General features: G+C 45.2%; 1 protein-coding gene across 1 annotated transcript in view; it reads left to right on the plus strand.

Moving 5' to 3' along the window:
• Positions 1 to 18280, plus strand: part of LOC119386553 (tachykinin-like peptides receptor 99D) — a 229955-nt gene that overhangs the window by 206333 nt on the left and 5342 nt on the right. The window contains exons 2-3 of the mRNA XM_037653837.2: positions 13815 to 13915; positions 16263 to 16353. Of these exons, the coding sequence (XP_037509765.2) occupies positions 13815 to 13915; positions 16263 to 16353 (192 nt within the window). The remainder of the gene's footprint in view (positions 1 to 13814; positions 13916 to 16262; positions 16354 to 18280) is intronic.

An 18280-nucleotide genomic window follows, 5' to 3' on the forward strand; every position in this document is an offset into this window, starting at 1 on the left:
TGACAGTGCAATAGACGGATTACTGACGCACGCATTACCAGCTCTATCTATCCATTCAGCTTTTAAAACCAGACGTGTTATCTCGCACTCATGTCTACTTAAGATAATGGTATCGTCAAAGCGTGGGCTGCATTTGCATTGTTTGCAATGCAGAGACAAAGAAACGTCTAATATAATTTTGGGGGTTTTACATCACAAAGAACCGTCTGGTGGTGTCTTCTTCATTTTGTTGCTGTGTTCACGTGACCCGTAGTTTATACATCTGCCTGTCTGCCCTACGTAACTGAGTTGTGGAGTTACATAGGGCAGTTACTAGAGCTGGGGAGCTACGTAGGGCAGACGGGCAAGTGCATAAATGACAGGGTGCTTGAACATAGCAACAAAGTAAAAAAGGGACCACCAGACGATTCTCTGTCTCGAAGAACAAGCTCTGTGGTCTAAGAAAACTGGGGCCGAATTCACAAAACGGTTCTTTTGCAAGTGAATTTTCTTGCTTCTTGGTAGCCTTCCCTAACGATATACGCCCAGCGTCATTACTGGCAGATTTTTTTTTACGAACAATCCAAGCGTAATAACTTTTTACGAATACCGGCCCTGAACCGTAACTCACTAATAGTGTATAGGCGCGCCAAGGTGGGACTGTGTAGTACCTAACGCCTCCCATTTAGAAACAACTAATGCGAGCATAGCGGAGGAGCCTGTTAGAGTCTGTTGTTTCGAACAAAGGGCTTCTTTGTACGCTGTCACTAATCCGCCACTCGGAAACACGATGAATAGAAGCGGCATCTTGCAACTCTCGGCGCGAGGCACGTGCGCAAAACCAGAGAACATAGTTGCACTAATTAAGCTTGTGTTATACGAAACCGTTCACATTCATAACACGTGCTCCCATTCCGCGAAACAGCAGTAAAATATGTTCGATTTGCCCGCCATCAAAGGCGTGTTGCCTAGCTTTTACCGAAAGGTACTGTCTGTGGTGCCAGCAGAGGAGGCTCCAAAGTAACCTGCGTCGTGCCGCTTCGCTCTTTGTGCTATTTTGTCAGCAACACTACTGCAATGCCACGCTCAACAGCAACAGTGCCGGCTGCTGGCACAATACCACTGATGCAAAAATGCCAGCAATTTGTTCACGTGACTGCACCCAGCCAATAGGGCCGAAGTGCCGGCGACAATCCATACTCTGCTGGCTCCCGGAAGCATAGACAGTTGATTTACGAAACGGAAATCTCTCGTTACACGGACGTAGTCGACAGTCACACCCACGAACGAAGACGGCCGTACGCACCGACATTATTGCTCGCATTTAGTAATTCCAGGCAGGACAGGAATCAAATAGGTAAAATATCATCCGGAGTCGACATAACTTCTTCGTTCCTTTGTCACAGAGAACGAGTGCTAGTGCTTTTGCGAACCATGATATGGTGGAAGCAGCATACACAAACATATATATAAGTATGTGTATAAATATTGGGGTATACGAGCAAGCGCGTTTGGATCGTCTCAGACGTGGTAGAGTCCCAGCTTTACTCGGCCTCAGTATTTGACAATCATTCATTGCTGCGGGGCACTTTGTCGATAATGAGATGGAAGGAACGAACACGAAAGGGAGAAGGCAGGGATGTTAACCAGACAGCAGTCCGAATGGCTACCCTACGCCGGGGGAAAGGGAAGAGGAGTGGAAAGATGGGAGAGACAGAGAGAGAGAGGGTGGAGTGAAAAAAAAAAGGAAATGATCAATAAATGCACTGACACGTATGTGGCGGTGGCACTGTAAAAATAGTCGCAAGCGCTCACAAGCGTTCACACAGGCCGGTAGTCCTTAAAAAGCACAAAAGTGCTTTAACTGCCTTGTGAGCCGACGAGCGATGGGGACGGTGCTCCAGAAGCATCTGCACGGAGAACGGCTGATCGTCCAATCGTCGCATCGCATAATGGTAAAAAAGCTATGCCTCTACTCAAAGTGGTCGTGCAATTTGGCTTTGCTGCGCAGTAGACGGACGCGAATAACGACTTTGAAACTCCGAACAAACACTAAGTGTGGGTCTCACGTTTCGTCGTTCTCCAAGACATTGTTTAGTGACGTTGGATACTGAAATTACCAGTTATACGCGCTCTCTCTCTTCCTCTCGCTCTGAATTCTGCCATCTGTTGTTATGCTTTTTCCTTCGTATTCTGTACGCATTTTTTTTTTACGTTCTTATTACTCGCGTGCAGTTTCCTTGAGGGAATAGCCTGGCGCTTGATCTGTTGCATGGGAATGATGGATAGTGCATGGATTTGTCTAGCTTTACGTCCTTGCGGCCACGCAGCTTGTAAAAACAAAGAAGGTTTGATAGGCGCGGCTAGTTAGTATAGATCCATTGCGAAATTTTGGCAGCGCAAACAAACGGCACACAGAAAGAGCGGGACACAAACAAGCGCAAGCTGAAACTTGGATTTATTCACATAAGAAATATATATCAGAAAGAACACCAGGGATATATCGCCTTTATCGCTTTTAGATTGTGAAATTTTCTTTCTGGACGACACTTGATTTCGGTGGACCCTTCCCTCATGTATTTCCCTTTCGCTCGTGTTTTTTCTGGTATATATTTCTTAATGTGAATAAATCTAAGTTTCAGTCGGCATTTGTTTGTGTCGCGCTCTTTCTGTGTCCCGTTTATTCGCGCTGCCAAAATTTCACAATGTAAAAACACCGTAGTGCACTTGTCCCGCACTAAAAGAACCGAGCGATAACCGGTTCATTATTCAGAAGGCACATCTACTCTTACGTACTTGAAAACACTAATGCATCACCACTAGTGACAAAAGTATGGGTTTGAAATTGAAACACATTTAATACCATCGAACTACGCGCGCTGTTAAATCTTGGCACCAGCATGGGAGGCAACACTGGTACTACCACATTATCTTTTCTGGGCAATCACAGTTTTGCAGACGCGTGAAGGCAATAATTATCCGTACACGAGCATAATCATTGCTAATTCTCACGTTCATAACCAAGAATTTGTTGCAAATGACTCATGCTTAAATTCAGAAATGTGTATGGAGCTAGAAGAACGAAGTTAGGCAAATCGATGCACTACCCATCATTCCCATGCTGGCTGAACCACGCTGCTTGCAACTCCCATCGACACTAACGCCAGATTTCCCTCTTGTAAGTACTGTATATAGGGAACTCAACGACTACACGTGTGGCTTCGCTATAAATGCATCCTTTTATTCATTTTTTATACACGCAGACTATATCCGATCAGTTCCGGCTCATTTCAGTGGAACTCTCTCTCAGTTTCAGTCTTCTTATTCAACGGTGATTCTTTGAGTTGTCCTATCAACATGGGTGCGCATTCCTGGCATCAAACCCGCCATGGTAGCTTACAAGATGACGTGTCAAGCTGGTGAGCTAGACGATGCGGATTCCATTCCCAGCCACGGCGGCCGCATTTCTATTGGGGGCGAGGTACAGGAACACCCGCGTACTTATATTTAGGTGCCCAGATGTCAAAGAACTCCAGGAGGTCAAAATTATTCATCCCTCGACATCCTCCGCCCTCGGTCTCGCCTCTCGCAGCACACGCAGCCCTCCCCTTCCTACCGATCCTCACTATCCGCACTGCGAGGTCACGTGATCACCGCTACCACATCCCCGGACATGAAAGCCTCGACTAAGAACAGCTTCGCTGTTAAAAAAATACTCTGGAGGCGACCCTTATACTGTCTAGCAGTGGTCTGGCAGTGGCACGTTGGCGTTCGTGTGCCTAGCGTGTATTTCTTGGGTGAAGTCCGCGTTTCGTGCACTGCCGGAGCGGATCTCGGAGGCCGCCTAGAAAGAAGCGCGTGGTGACATCTCCTCCGCCGGGTGCCGCAACGATCCCAGCTGGCCCTTATATTAAGCAAAGTTATGCTCCGATAACTTGAACCAGAAGGCTCGATATATATATATTTTTAGATCACTCTTTATGGGTATTCGAAAACCGGGAGTAAGCGCTCTACCGGATATGCTTGGAAGGGAAACAAGATGGTCTGTCGCTCGGTGCTCGTGCCCCTCAAATATCCTCCTGCTCTGAGCTCATTTGTTGCGACAGAAGCAGGCTCTCACATAGGAGGGGAACACCGAACAGAGATTGGCCACCCCCCCATCATGAAAACAGAAGAACGTGATAATAGAGGTAGAAGGATGTGCTTTCGTAGCACGCAAAGAGCCTACCGTCCACGAGGGCTTCAGCGAGCGCCTGTGAAAGGCGAACGTATCCAGGAGCCGAAAATTCCAAGAACTCTCTCTCTCTCTCTCTCTCTCTCTCTCTCTATATATATATATATATATATATATATATATATATATATATATATATATATATATATATATATATATATATATATATATATAGGGCACGCGTCGTCTTATACCTGAAAGATCACAAAAACAAATCAAACAAGCTATAGCTTAGTTATGCCGTTAATTGTTTGGTAAGACCACGTATCTTAATTATCAGAAGCCAAACACGGCGCCCTAGAATAGCTCTGCAGGCCATTGATTTCATTATAATTCTGCCCCTTTGGACGATGAAGCGGTTGAATATTACCTGCCCTTTGATGGTCCAAGGGGTAGTACTGTTCCGTAATTTTAGCATTATTGCCATTTTTGACGTTATTTACAGCAGTACTACTAAAATAAGTGGCAAGCAGTTGTATTACTTGCATTATTGCCTGCGAAAAGCCCCCGCTGGAATCCTGCGCTGACGTACTATGCAGTGAAGGCGAGACAAAGGAAAACTTCATGCCACCTTGTGGTTGTTCAGTTAGAAACTTTTTTCTCGCTTAAAGCAAAGACTACTCTTTTCAAATTTCCTGTACGTCATGCCCACAAAGCATACTACACAACGATGCAAAAGTCATATTTTTACTTGGACCGCTACATTGCGAAAATGAAGCCGCAATATGAGTCAAAGCGCGATTTTCCCCAACTTTGTCATGATATTGTGGCAACGTTTCTTCTTCTTTCGATCCCTCAGTATTTTTATCACTTGCTATAGGAACCTGCAAAGTCCTCAATGTGAATATATTACTCGCAGAAAAATCACGGATCTTTCTAAGAAATGCTAAACATGCAGGATCTTGCGACTTTTCTTCAAGGCCAAAAATAATGAAAGTTGAAACAAAAAGTGAATAAACTGTCATATTGCAAAATATAACAGCACGAGGAACGGGACTGAAGACACAAAAACCACAGAACGAGTGCTGTCAGTCCCGTTCCTCGTGCTGTTATATTTTGCAATGTCGCACCAACTTGCCCAGACAAAGTCTCTGCTAAACTGTCATAGTCATGAAAGAGCAGCACCTTGAAATTAAGAAAAAAATTGTGTCGTTGTAATGGCTCAAACCAGTAATTTTATGTAAATTGTTATGTAGCACACAGTGTCACTTCCGTGCCCCAAGTTCGAAGCGCCCTCTAGGCAACACAAATTTTTTCCCCGAAATATAAAGCCTCAATGACTACTTCTGACATTTGCACATACCAGCCCAATTTGCTTCGGAGTGATCTTAGATGGCCGAAAATTGACCTGGCACACTTGATATGGAATGACCCATGCATATATATATATATATATATATATATATATATATATATATATATATATATATATATATATATATATACTTTTCGTGATGCTGCTTTCTTTTGTTGTATATTGGAGATCAATGGCCGCTTCCCCTGCCCTCTTCGGCCCGGAGGATCACCTGACACATACGCATGAACACGTCATGCGCATGCATGGTCACGTGCGCATGACGTGCCCGAGCCAGCCGAGAACGCGAGCGGCGCTGCACGGCCACTACCTTTTTTAAAGATGATAGTCTTTCTTGGGGAACTTAAACGCGGAAATTTTGGTCTGTCTGTCTTTCTGTTTGTCTGTCTGTCACCCGATTCAGCCACCCGGCCAAAGTTTAACCACTTTCTCAACGCCCAGCCATCTTGAACTAGTAGCACCGTTCATACTTGTTAAAATTGTCGATCAAAAAGCAAATGTTACGCATATCAGAGGCACAACATCAGTACGTAAGTATTAGGTGGTGTGTTCCTTCACTAGAAAATACATAGATACGCAATTCTAAAGACCCTAGTGCTTCTTAGGCTGCGCTGAAAATGCTAGTGTTTTTTGGCTGCGCTGCAAATCGGACGCTATTAGCCAGATGCGGCGATTCAACATAGAGGAGCAGGACTAATGCAGTACGGCCGGCAGAAGGCTATCGCCTTTCGACGACATTTGCAGCGAAGCACGCAGATACGCGGCCAATTTTTTTTTTTTTTATGTGACGGCCGTGGGCGTTGCGGCGGCGTTCTCTGTGGTGTACTGGTTGTTTCTGCGGGACGGGTATGAAAGTTGCGACATTTGTACGGGCACGAGACTAGCGGTGTCATGAGCGAGTGCCGCATAAACATTTCCTTGGACGCGTTAGAATAAATGAGCATAATCAGTTCTCGAATGCGCCAGAACATTACTTTCGTTTCCAGGGCTGACGTATGCTCGATGCGCTAACCGCGGGGACACGAACGAATGCGAAACGGAGGCACATTAGCTCCGCGTCTCGCTGCAATTCACGAGAAAAAAACATGAGAAAGACGCACACATTCCCTTCGTGTGTCTCATTATTTCTCTCAAGTTTTATTCATCTATTCAAGCAACAAATTACGCAAACTACACATGTCGTGTCAAATATTTATCGCACTGTCACGTGCTACTGTTGGCGACGTCAGAGCACAGTCGTCTACGTAGAGGACCGACGTCACAGCACTACCGCCTACGTAGGGCCATTCCATCGTCTACGTCATCCCCTCATTCTATGGGCGCGCGCCCACGAGAAGGGCAAGCAGCGTTAAGCTTGAAATTTGACCCATTTCTGCGGCGCGTAGCGTTGCAAATTTTGGCAGACGCGATCGTAAACGCCCATTGTATGCATTGCGCTCGTCAGCTCAAGCATGTCGAACCTGTTGAGGGGCCTTTTAAAAGAATCGTACCACAATTTACAACAAGGAAACGCAGCCTATAGTGAAAAAAAAAAGGTTTTATAACAATGGAGACGAGATAGTAATATTTAAGTATAAGAAATAAAATAGATGGAAAGCTCTACGGTCGCTTTTCCGGTTCCTCAATCCTGTGCTTCACGGCGCAGAAATTTCCTCGTTCACCTGGAGCTTCTTCCTGAAGTTTCCAGCGCCGGGAGCGCAACAAATTCAGGAAGAGAAAGGAACCTTAACTGCCGTGGGGTCTGTGCAAGTGGTAAATATCTATTATACTATATATGTTTACGACTTGTCCTGACCCCCCCACCCCGTCACCTTCAGTTCCAGTTCGCGGGAATCGTTGCTCTCCGTGTACCTTCGTGTGATGTGCTGCAGGTCGGTCACGCAAGGTCACGCAGGAGTCTCACTTCGCACCTGAGAGGTTCGATCGTATTTACGATAATGACCCTCAGGCACGGACGTTCGGCTCGACTTCCGCCGTGCCAACTTGATTACCCTCTGGCGGTGAATGTAACTGTGGCCGACCTGCGGTTCTTTCGGCGCCCGAGTTTTTGCACTCTACTAACCTAACGAACACTTCACCTTACGGCTCGTATACTAGACTGCCGCGAAGAAGTTGCAGCAGCGCGGGTGTTGCGTTGTTAAAAAAAAAATCGCACAACTGAGATAATAGCCTTCCTTTTTCCCGCTTACATTTTACCTACCACTCGAACATACATTTCAAGGAAACATACCGAAAAACCATAGCAGAAAGTTCATGAATGTGAGAATCATGAAATTCTTGCTGCGGTTGCTTTGCCTGTTTGAAAGGTATGTTCGAGTGGGAGGTAGAATGCATTCTACTGGGCGCGAATTTTTATATGAAGTTGCTGAAATCTCGCAGCACACAATCCCGTCGCTCATGCAATCTATCGATCTAGATATACTCAACACTGGCGTCGCTGAAAAAGCAGAATAAAAATAAAAACGTGACAACTGCACTGAGGTAGAACCAATTGCCAACTGAACCCGCGACCTCTTGCGTCACGTTGATTGCATGAGGTCATAGGGCTAACCTGCAACCATCGTAATACAAGAGCAGTTGACTAAGCGTATATCCCTGTTAGGCGTTCTCCGCAAGCCTTCTTTTTACGCGCACAAACATCGTAATCGAAATTTCCACGCTGCGACAAAAAGAAAAGAACAAGATCTTGTGTCCAAACAATATTCATTACCCACCTTATAGTATATGCACTTGTTTTCTTTGCAACGCTGCTGCCGGTACCTCTCACTTTACGAATAGCATGCGTTTACAGTATAGACTTATCGACGTGATAGAAAAGTAGCGCGCGAAGTGTTGAATAAAGGAACACTAGAGCGAATTCGATGCTGCAGATTTCTTGCTGCCATATGTTCACCTAGGAGCTCATAAGGTAAATCTTTTATTTAAAAACAAGCTTTTTGCTCCGAAGCGCCCAAGTATACAAGAAAGAAGAAGCTTTCGTTTTTTTTCTTTTCGCAACTGCACCAATTTTGACGAAGCTTGCGGAATTCAACAAAATAAAGTCTAGTAACTGTAGGAAGAGGGCCGTTATTCATACTGATGTCTTAAGCTAAAAATGTCTGTGAGAGAATATTTCAGCCAAATGCTGATGCTGGACATAAGGTTAGAGAAGGCAGTGCGGCTCAATGGCAAAACGGCACTCACGAAAGAGAAATTTTCTGAATTCCGCTCCGGATATTTTTTTAGGCTATCATTTTTTTTAATTGTCAAAAAGTACAAAATTTCAAGAAACTAAGTTCTCGAGCTTACAAGACTCTAACTCAGGAATAAAAAAAAATAGAATATCACCGTTATTTAGGCAGCGCGTAACAATACAACTAAAGCGGGTAAAACTGACGTTTCAGCCACCGTTTCGTAATTGCATTGGGAGTAGGACCTTCATAATTCGAAAGGTGTCCGCTTGTGAGAATCTAACGGTGGATGCTCCTTACAAAACTCAAGTTAACTGTACAGCATCCAGAGGCACGAATTAACAAACTTCGTGCTTCAATGTGTTTAAAGCTTATCAATTCTCAAACATATTTTTCTTCTTAAAATTCCAGGCCTAAAATTGAATTTCCGCTTCTTACACCACTACAAGCTTGCTTTCTCTTTTTCAAATACAGCATGCGTCATACATATATGTACAGGGTTTGTCTTATAAAACCATTCCTGCGTTTTACGTGTATTTTAAATTACGGCATCAGACATAGGCATGAGCTATATTTGCCTCTCAACGTTATATCTTATCCACGCTAGCTGGATCACTTCCTTGAACGAAAGCTTGTTTTCAACGAATAAAGTTACCGTCTTGTGGCCTTTGAACGAGCGGCGTTAAAGAGATAGGTCCTTACGTAAAACTCGGAAACGGTGTTGTTTTAACGCTCTAAAAGCCTGACACCTAAATTCTATACGCCAGCCGACACGCTCCAATGCGAGAAACGCACGCACGCACGCACGCACGCACGCACGCGCGCGCACACACACACACACACACACACACACACACACACACACACACACACACACACACACACACACACACACACACACACACACACACACACGTGCGCGCACCCAAGAATTCGAAACAAGAAGCCAGTACCGCTAGACGCGTCATACGAGGCCCAGCATAAGCTGCTTATGGAAAGTCTGACTTTTTCCGTTTTCGTCTGCCAGGTAGGCTATTTGTGCAAATCGATGTTTTGCCGTCGAAAGAGCGCGCTTGCTTGTCGAGACCACCGACGTGGTGGTTGTTGACGTCGCGTATTATGTTCGGCACAAAAGGAGCATCGAAAGATCAGCTCGCATAACCGTTTGATCTCCCTGTTGCCTTAGGAATATTGACAGTTTTGTTGGACAATATTTCGCGACAGTAACATAACTGACAAGCATCGATAAGGTGATGTCACAACACAAAAACCAAACAGTTAGATGGAGACAAAGCAACGACGACAATGAAACGTTCAGAGACGGGCTGTAGCGTTTTTCTCGCGTTTTATGCGCCCGTTACGGTAGAAGGCGATCAATTCGCTCAGGTTGGCATAATTCTCCATACTATGGCGGTATTGCCCTAGAAAAATACTATACATGCACCTAGTATAAAATACTGTTTAAAATGAGCCCTCTTTTAATTCTGAGTGGACGCATAAAACTGGAACGTAAAAGTCAAGGCGCCATCAGAGGACGGCTAAATGGTTAATTCAGCGAGGAGGCATTTGACAATCAATATGACATTTGCTTTAGCAAGGGGAGAGACAAGGAAAGGCAGAGAGGTTTACCATAAGCATACTCGATTAGCTGACACGGATGTAGAGGATGGGGTAGGGAGTGGGAGAGTGTGCTCACAAAGACAGAATAATTTCACAGTTCCCGAAAAGTATGACTACAAACTTTAAAAAAAGTACATACAAGTTGCAAAAACTTTGAGTGACTGTGATCACATGTTTCTGCCCTGACATATGACACCTGTCAATGATTCTGCACGAAACTTTGTATTTGTATTCGCTAAACGTCTCATACGCGTAGAAGAAACCGTTGAAAGCATCAGAGTTAAGAGACGTCAGATAGCTAGCTCTTCGCATGTTAAACATGGCGGGACAACAGTTATTCAGTGGCGGACGGAGGCGGTAAGGAAGATTTTTGGAGGTTCGCTCCAGAGTAACCGCGGACGCCCCTGTTCCAAGATTCTTCTCATGAATAGTCGACAACAGTGCCGCTGATGGTCGGCGAAATAAAAGGTTGAAAGAAACAAAAAAAAAGTATAGAAACCCTGTCTCGCTAGCAGCGTTCTATCTTTACTGAAACAGCGTGTGGAATTGATATTTATTTTTCCTATTGCTACAGAAGGCAACTTTCTAAACCGTCGAAACTCATACTGTTTTGTGAAAATATATCACGCGTAGACAGTTTCAGCGACCACCATAATTTGGAGGGAAAACTAATTACATCTGCACACCCTGCGCGTCAGTCTCGACCGCCCACGTTTCTTTTCTTTGCTTGCTTGTACTAAGCGTTAACAAAGACGAAATATGCATAACGCGTCATCACAGACCCTATATGATGAATTTATTCATGCGGAAACAACTACCTTATATGCAAATCCAGTTACGAGACTAAAGTTTCGCGCATACATACACCGGAATTATTATGGTGGTGTACGAGGGGGCACGAAAAAAACGGATTTCTGTCATAAAAAATTATTTCATGAACCTTTTTACAAAATTCCTTCAGTCACCTTTAAAGTGCTCTAAAGTGGACGTGATGCACAGTCTTTTTTTCCCCTGTTCGAAGCATGTCTAGAACTCTTCAGCTTTGATGTCGTCGAGTGCCCTTTGCGAAGGTGTTCGTGCCGCATCCACATCACCATAATGCTTCCCGCTTAGCGGTTTTTTTTTTCATTCGCGGAAATAGATCAAAGTCGCATGGGGCTAGGTCTGGCGAATACGGAGGGTGGGCGGGGGGTGGGCGAATACGGGAGGGGGAACGACTGACCATCGCTGAGATGCCAAATATTCGGTCACTCGTAAGGCCGTGTGTGCAGGGGCGCATGGTTTTTTCCTCCTGCGTGAGAAAGTGAGAAACAAATTTAGCGGAGACACCTCTCACGTGCAAATCCTCTCTGACAATCCACTGGCACGAGCTACAACTCACGCCTGTCTCTGTTGAAGTTTGGTCGATCGTGAAACGACGATCTTTGTTGATTTTTGCACGAATGTTTTCAATGTTTTCCTTGTTTCCCGAAGCTGCAGGGTGTCTATAGAACGAGGTTGGTCTTCAAGACTCACCTCGCCACCTTTAAAGTGCCCAAACCAGTCGAAAACTTGTGTGCGTCTCATATCATCCTCATGGAAAGCCTCTTAAAGAATTTGGGAACTCTCCATTGCCGACTTTTTGAGAAACAAAATTTCACAAACTGTTCTTTCAAAGGGACACTAAAGGCAAATATTAAGTCGATGCTCATTGTTGAAATAGCGTTCCAGAAACCTCGCAGTGCTTGTTTCGTGACAAGTAAATACTTATATTGAAAGAAAATCACGTTTTAGTGGTCCGCACGGCGTTAGCGCACTTAAAATCACCCGCCTGAACGGGCCTTCAGACGTAGCAGCTGCCGTGCCCAACGTTGCCCGCCTTTACTGCCCGCCGCCGACGCTACGGCTTTTTGCGCAACAGCAGCCACCAACCTTTCGAAGACGCGGCCACGGGCCACTCCGAAACTGTATAGTTCACTGTAACGGATCTTAGCTTAGCCAGCAGCAGAAGTAGAGGATCAACAGTGCGAAAACAGCCAGGGCCAAGCACACGCGGCAGTACGTGATACCGAAACTAGCGCTGAGACGCGCGCAGCACGATGAAAACGGAACTTTTGAACCACTCGCGCCGTTCCCCATGGTAACGCCAATGGGTTCTTTTTTCCATGAATCAAACAGAAACGAACAAGCAGCATTTTATTACGTCTTGTGATGCACGGAAGATTCTTTTTTTTTTTTTATCGCAGCTAGTTTGATTACTAGTGGTTAATTGTACTCGGGACTCTTCACGTCATCGGGATCATTTCCAAAATGTCCCACTCGTGGCACATATCATGTCTTGCATTTACCTTAATTTCTCGATTAGTAGAGCACTGCTGCTGATAATATTGATGTTTTAGACGTTCTCACACATTGACCTATCACTCTGTCATAAATTGTTATTGGCCTTCGGTGTCCCTTTAACGTTTCCATGATGCCTTCGCAGGCGGAACTCGCCAACAATCAGATGAACGCAACACTACGCTACACACTGACGCCGTCTGCACAGTCATTTCGTAAAGGTAGGGTGCCTCGATGCCAGCGCCTCGGAGGAGGCGCACACATCGAGGCACCCTACGTGAAAGTGTCTACTAACACCACCTAGCACCTGAACACTGTACTATGTCTACAAATGGCAGCGCCCTCTCAGTCCGGTTTTTTTTTTTTTTTTTACGGCGAAAGCTGTTATAAGATCACAACAATTAACAGCCGATTTTGGTGCCGTAGTTGTTCACCGCCGCCGGTGTTCGTAACCGCTATCGCGCAAAACGAAAAAAAAAATATCCAGGATAGGATGGGACTTGAACCCAGTTCCTCGGCGTGACAGTCGGGTATTCTACCGCGTAGCCACGCCGGTGCTTGAATCTCCTTTGCAAAAAGACCCTATACACGCGTCATATCGGGCAAGGAATCTTGTTACATATGTTGTGTAGCGTAGTAGAAGAGTAAAATATCAACCAGGCGTCATACAATACGAATTGCGTAACAAGTGGTTCGTTTAATGTTTCCAACAAAGGGCTCAGCCATAATTCATCATCGTCACCAGCCACAGCATCAACAAAGTGCACATGATTCCTCACAGGTGTGTAGCGGGTACCTTTCTACTCCGCAGAATGACGAATAATGACATAGTGTGTGCTTCCCTACTTCACAAAGATTATGACGATTTATGGCGTAGTGGGTACCTTGCAAGTGTACTTGCATTAGTTGCCCCAAGAGACTTTACAATGGGCTCTGGAAAGACCAGCTTTCGCTGCGACTGTGCTGCGTGTTCCGCGCAAGCCTGGCGTATTTTTTATCCATTTATTTCTCTTCCTTTATCTGTCTGACCTATTTTCCCCTTTACCCAGTGCAGTGTAGATAAACGGAGATTGTCCTCTGGTTAACCTCCATCTTTTTGCCCCCCCCCCCCCCTGCTCTCTATCTCTCTCGTTCAACTAATTTAATGTTCCCTCATGCTTTGCTCTCATCTTCGCAGGTGACCAAGATGATACTGGTGGTCGTGGCCATTTTCGCCATCTGCTGGCTGCCTTACCAGACGTACAACATTCTCCAAGAGCTCTATCCCATCATCAACCAGTGAGCGGGATTATCACGGCGCGCATCTATGTCGCACGTGGCTTGGTTGCTTGTGGTCGCTGTATAAACCGCCCACAAATCGCGGTCTGCGGTGCTTAGGTGGCGCGGCGGCAGCAGACTTATAAGCCGGGCTTTCGGGCTCCTCTAACGTGCGCGTATATGATATCTATATATAAACTAACACCGGGGAGGAGCGAAAAGCGACAGAAGGCTCTGCAAACAACGTCGTACGAAGCACAAAAATCAAGAAAGAGGAGAATACGCGGAAGGGAAGCCGCATGTCACAACGTGGTCCTGGTTGTATACTATCTCGACCTCTAATCCCCCCATTCTGCTATGTAGTGGGTCGGTGCCACGGGCGATGAGACCGAGAATAAAAAAAAAAAGAGAAAAAAGCAGTGGTCCTTATGTCGCTGGGCGTTTAGAGAGCTTGACTGGGATGCTATGGGAGCGGAATTCCTCGGGGGCCCGTAAGGAGAAAGTGGGCTGCGAAAATGTAAGGCCGGCGCACTGAGCGCCTGACTCAACGAAGAAGAGAAATATTGTTTGCTGTGAACCAAGTTACGCTTTTTTTTTTTTTTTGCTACTTACACCTGCAGTTTTTATACATTTGGAGTGCACTCGAAAGAAACATTCGCGAACGGGGCCGTTCACCTTCGCACTTGCCTCGTTTGACTGAATATGTTTTAGCGTACGTAATGTAAGGATAGTACGATCATGCCATGTATCTAGTCGCAATGCAATAGCAGTGTCTAAGACGGAATAACCACGTCGAAGCTAAGTATCGCCTGGCCTTTGTGCCCGAAGCACTACGGCACATAAGAGTTTCTAATGATGACACCCGACTGATTATATTATTTCTTGACGTTGGATGTATTGGTAATTTATTTCCTCGCCGTCTTCTTCACAAAGTACCGATTAATCATTGTTAGTATATAGCAAAATGAGTTTGCATTATCACTCCAGTTATGTACGGACACGATACCCTATTTATGTTATCAGGGTTAAGATCAAAAAGCATATTATTCAGCTTAATTCTAAGTGACTAGTTCAGTCTTACCCTAAGCGCTAACTAAAAGAAAAAAAAAAGCATAAAACGCGCGTTGTATAAAATTTGCAGGCTCTCTTCCATGAGAAAGTTAACCTATACGATGTGTTCAAGGGTGTCACTGGCCACGACACTACAACTTATGCAAATCGCTACAGACTAACTCCTTTCTTTACTCCTGCTTTGTAAACTCACGCTCCACCACCTAAGTTCGTACGCAATGAAAATCGATAAAGCACACGCATTATCCTCCATTACTGACGAAGTACAAAGGACAGGAGATTATCTTTCATTTTACTGAATGCTATAATCTACCCTTTGTCATTGGAGATTTACTGAGTGCTTAAATTCTGTTTCAATATTTCGCTGACGGTTCCGCTTGAGTTAACGTCGTGTAAGCCTGATCTGCCTTATTTGGAAATGATGGGAAAAAGACGAAAATAAGTGATCACAAGCGCTGACAGCGAAAGCAAAAAGTACTGCAGATAGCTCGAGAGGAGGTTTTCTCGAAACTTCAAGTGCATTGGAACGTTACGCAAGATACTGGCAGCACGTGTACTCCTAGAAGAATCATTAGCCGCTCTATAATCATTACATGCTTCCCAAGTAGCTCTATCAGTCCGTCTTTGTCTGAGATGTTTAGATATCAACGTCCACTGTTCTCGCATCACTGCCGTGTGTGCAGCCGGGGAACAAGTGCTGCTGAGTTTAGCGCATATGCCAACATTGCCACATCGCGCTGCCCATGCGAGCAATGAGAATTTCGTAGCGCGTGCCGATGAAGGAGACATCGATGCCATTTCGACATAAGTGGACGCTCGCTTTGGACGTGTACAAAAGCGTTCTTCGTTGTAAAGTTTCTCGCAACCTCCGGAGGCTACTGTCTGACCGGTATCCTTGGTCTGCAGGGAATTCTTGTGGGAGCAATAAAAAAAAGAAAAAAAAAACCAGAGCGATTGTATACGTTCGGGAATTTCTAGAATCGACACGTCTCGCCTTGTGCGAAAGCTTGTTACCCAACTGTACTTATAGAGCCGTGCTTGAGTTTCTATGGCACGTGCCATACGACGCTTGCTCAGAATGCGTTTAACGGTTCTCTGTGTTGCAGTAATGCAACCAGCATTCACGTAGACCCCGAATGGAATGGCGTTCGTGTGTGCCACCCTTTCGTTGCATCAACGACAGATGCCTCTTTGTTGAGCCAAGAAAAAAATTGTGAAGATGTATGTCGCTGTACTCCTCGAGAACCTTTATCTGACACGTGTACCCCCCTCCCCCCTTTTTTTTTTTTGCTTCCAGATACCGCTACATCAACGTCATCTGGTTCTGCTCCCACTGGCTCGCCATGAGCAATTCCTGCTACAACCCTTTCATTTACGCCATTTATAGCGTAAGTGTCTGTCAGCCTCTTTCCGCAACCCCGATGCGGGGAAATCTCCCTCCTTTGAACGGAAATAACAGATTAGCTTTAAGCGGTGTTGGTGGTAACGCGTTACATTTTTTCGGTAACTTAGTAACGTACTCGTTACTATTTCGGAACTGTACCGAATGACGTACTTACGTTAACATTTTTCGGTAGCGTGAGGTGTCACGTTACTCGTTACTTTATTTTCCAATTATCCCGGGAGGTTTACACAAAATTCCTTCGTCTCATAGGCGCCACTATTGCAGAACTCGCTCCGACGTTCTTTTGTCGCAGCGGCGGACTGAATGCCGGCCCGCCAGAGTACCATCCAATGCGCCCGACGAGTGCCTATTTAGTGTAGGTGTGGACGTGTTCATTAAAAAGGGAGTCAATCTGTACGATGACAATTGGGTGAGTTGGTGATTGATCGTCATCCCGTGTAGGTGAGGCAGCGCGCAGGACCAGGGCAAAGAAAGACACTCAAAACACGACACTTGCACTTCATATTTATATAACCGCGCACTTCATAACACTTCATAAGAACAAGCACTTCATATTTATATATCCGCGCACTATCAAACGTCGGAGATATGCAACAAGATAAAAAAATTCGGCAGACCCCACGCCTTGTGGGAATCGGTTTCACGCGAAGCAGTCAACGAGTAGCTGTCCATGCTGCATTGTTATCCAAGCGTTACGAGCTGGATTGGCGTGTTTTCGTAAGAGGAGTAGTTGTGTGCACATCGTGGGCTTACCAGGCACGTCGACTACATTGCCGTTTAAAGAGTAACTTATGGTTGGACTTAACGTCAGCGCTGACATTAGAGCAGAGACGTCAGTTTTATCTAAACGAAGTGCACGCTACGGTGGGATGATGTGAATATCATGCGTTAGCGTATTCCTCCGGAGTCGAGCAACGCTTGAATATAGCTTGCTGAACCATAGAAATACATATGTAATGTTTATTAGACCGCTCTAAAAGCGAAGCCAACGCTTGAGACACAACTGACGTTAACCCGACATGACGCCTGTATTATAGGAGTACCTATGTAATGTTTGTTGCCTTGTTATAAAATTAGATAGCCAACACTGCAACCACAATTGACGCTGCACCGACATTACGCCTGCATAGGGTCTTTTTCTGGAGCAGTTTCAAGACCTGGCCTGGCTCTGTGGTAGAATACCTGACTGCCACGCAGAATGATTGGGTTCGATTCCTGCTATAATCCTGGATTTTTGTTCTTTGCTTGGTCGGGTCAAAGCTGCCGATGTCGGTTTTTCTTAACGCTCTCGCATTAATTTTACCAATGTCTGTTCTCGCCGTTCTTTGGTAGATATAAACTGTCAGTCACCTGTGGCGCATACCCGCATATCGCGGCCCGTGGTATACGGGTATATGCCACACGTGTCTGGACGAGAGGGTTTGACGACGTACGCGACAGGATTTTCATGTTATTCATGTCATGACCAGACACTCATATTCGTGAACCCCTCTTACCCTCCCATGCCAATTTTTTAGGTCCACACCAAGTTAAGGAGGCGATCACGAGAGCACCCAGACGTAAGCGGCTAGGTAGATAGATAGATAGATTGATTGATAGATAGATAGATACGTATAGATAGAAACGCTCAAAGTGCCTACGGTTCGCGAAGAAATGCTTCGCATTTAAAACGCGTACAAAGCATACATCCCGAACACTCGGGAGTTAAACGTAGGCGCATGCACCATCGGACTTCAAACTAAAAAACGAGAAAAATAATATTTTTTGTTGACAATATACAAGCATAAAACAGGCGTTGAAAATAAGACATATGTAACGCTGCGTGACTCTATAACGCAATCGCTGCAATCATAACATATTTATTAAATGCGAAGCGATTTCTTTGCCGTCCAAACGCACTTTGACCGTTT

Source organism: Rhipicephalus sanguineus, chromosome 1 (genome assembly GCF_013339695.2).
Source record: "Rhipicephalus sanguineus isolate Rsan-2018 chromosome 1, BIME_Rsan_1.4, whole genome shotgun sequence".
Taxonomy (NCBI): Eukaryota; Metazoa; Arthropoda; class Arachnida; order Ixodida; family Ixodidae; genus Rhipicephalus; species Rhipicephalus sanguineus.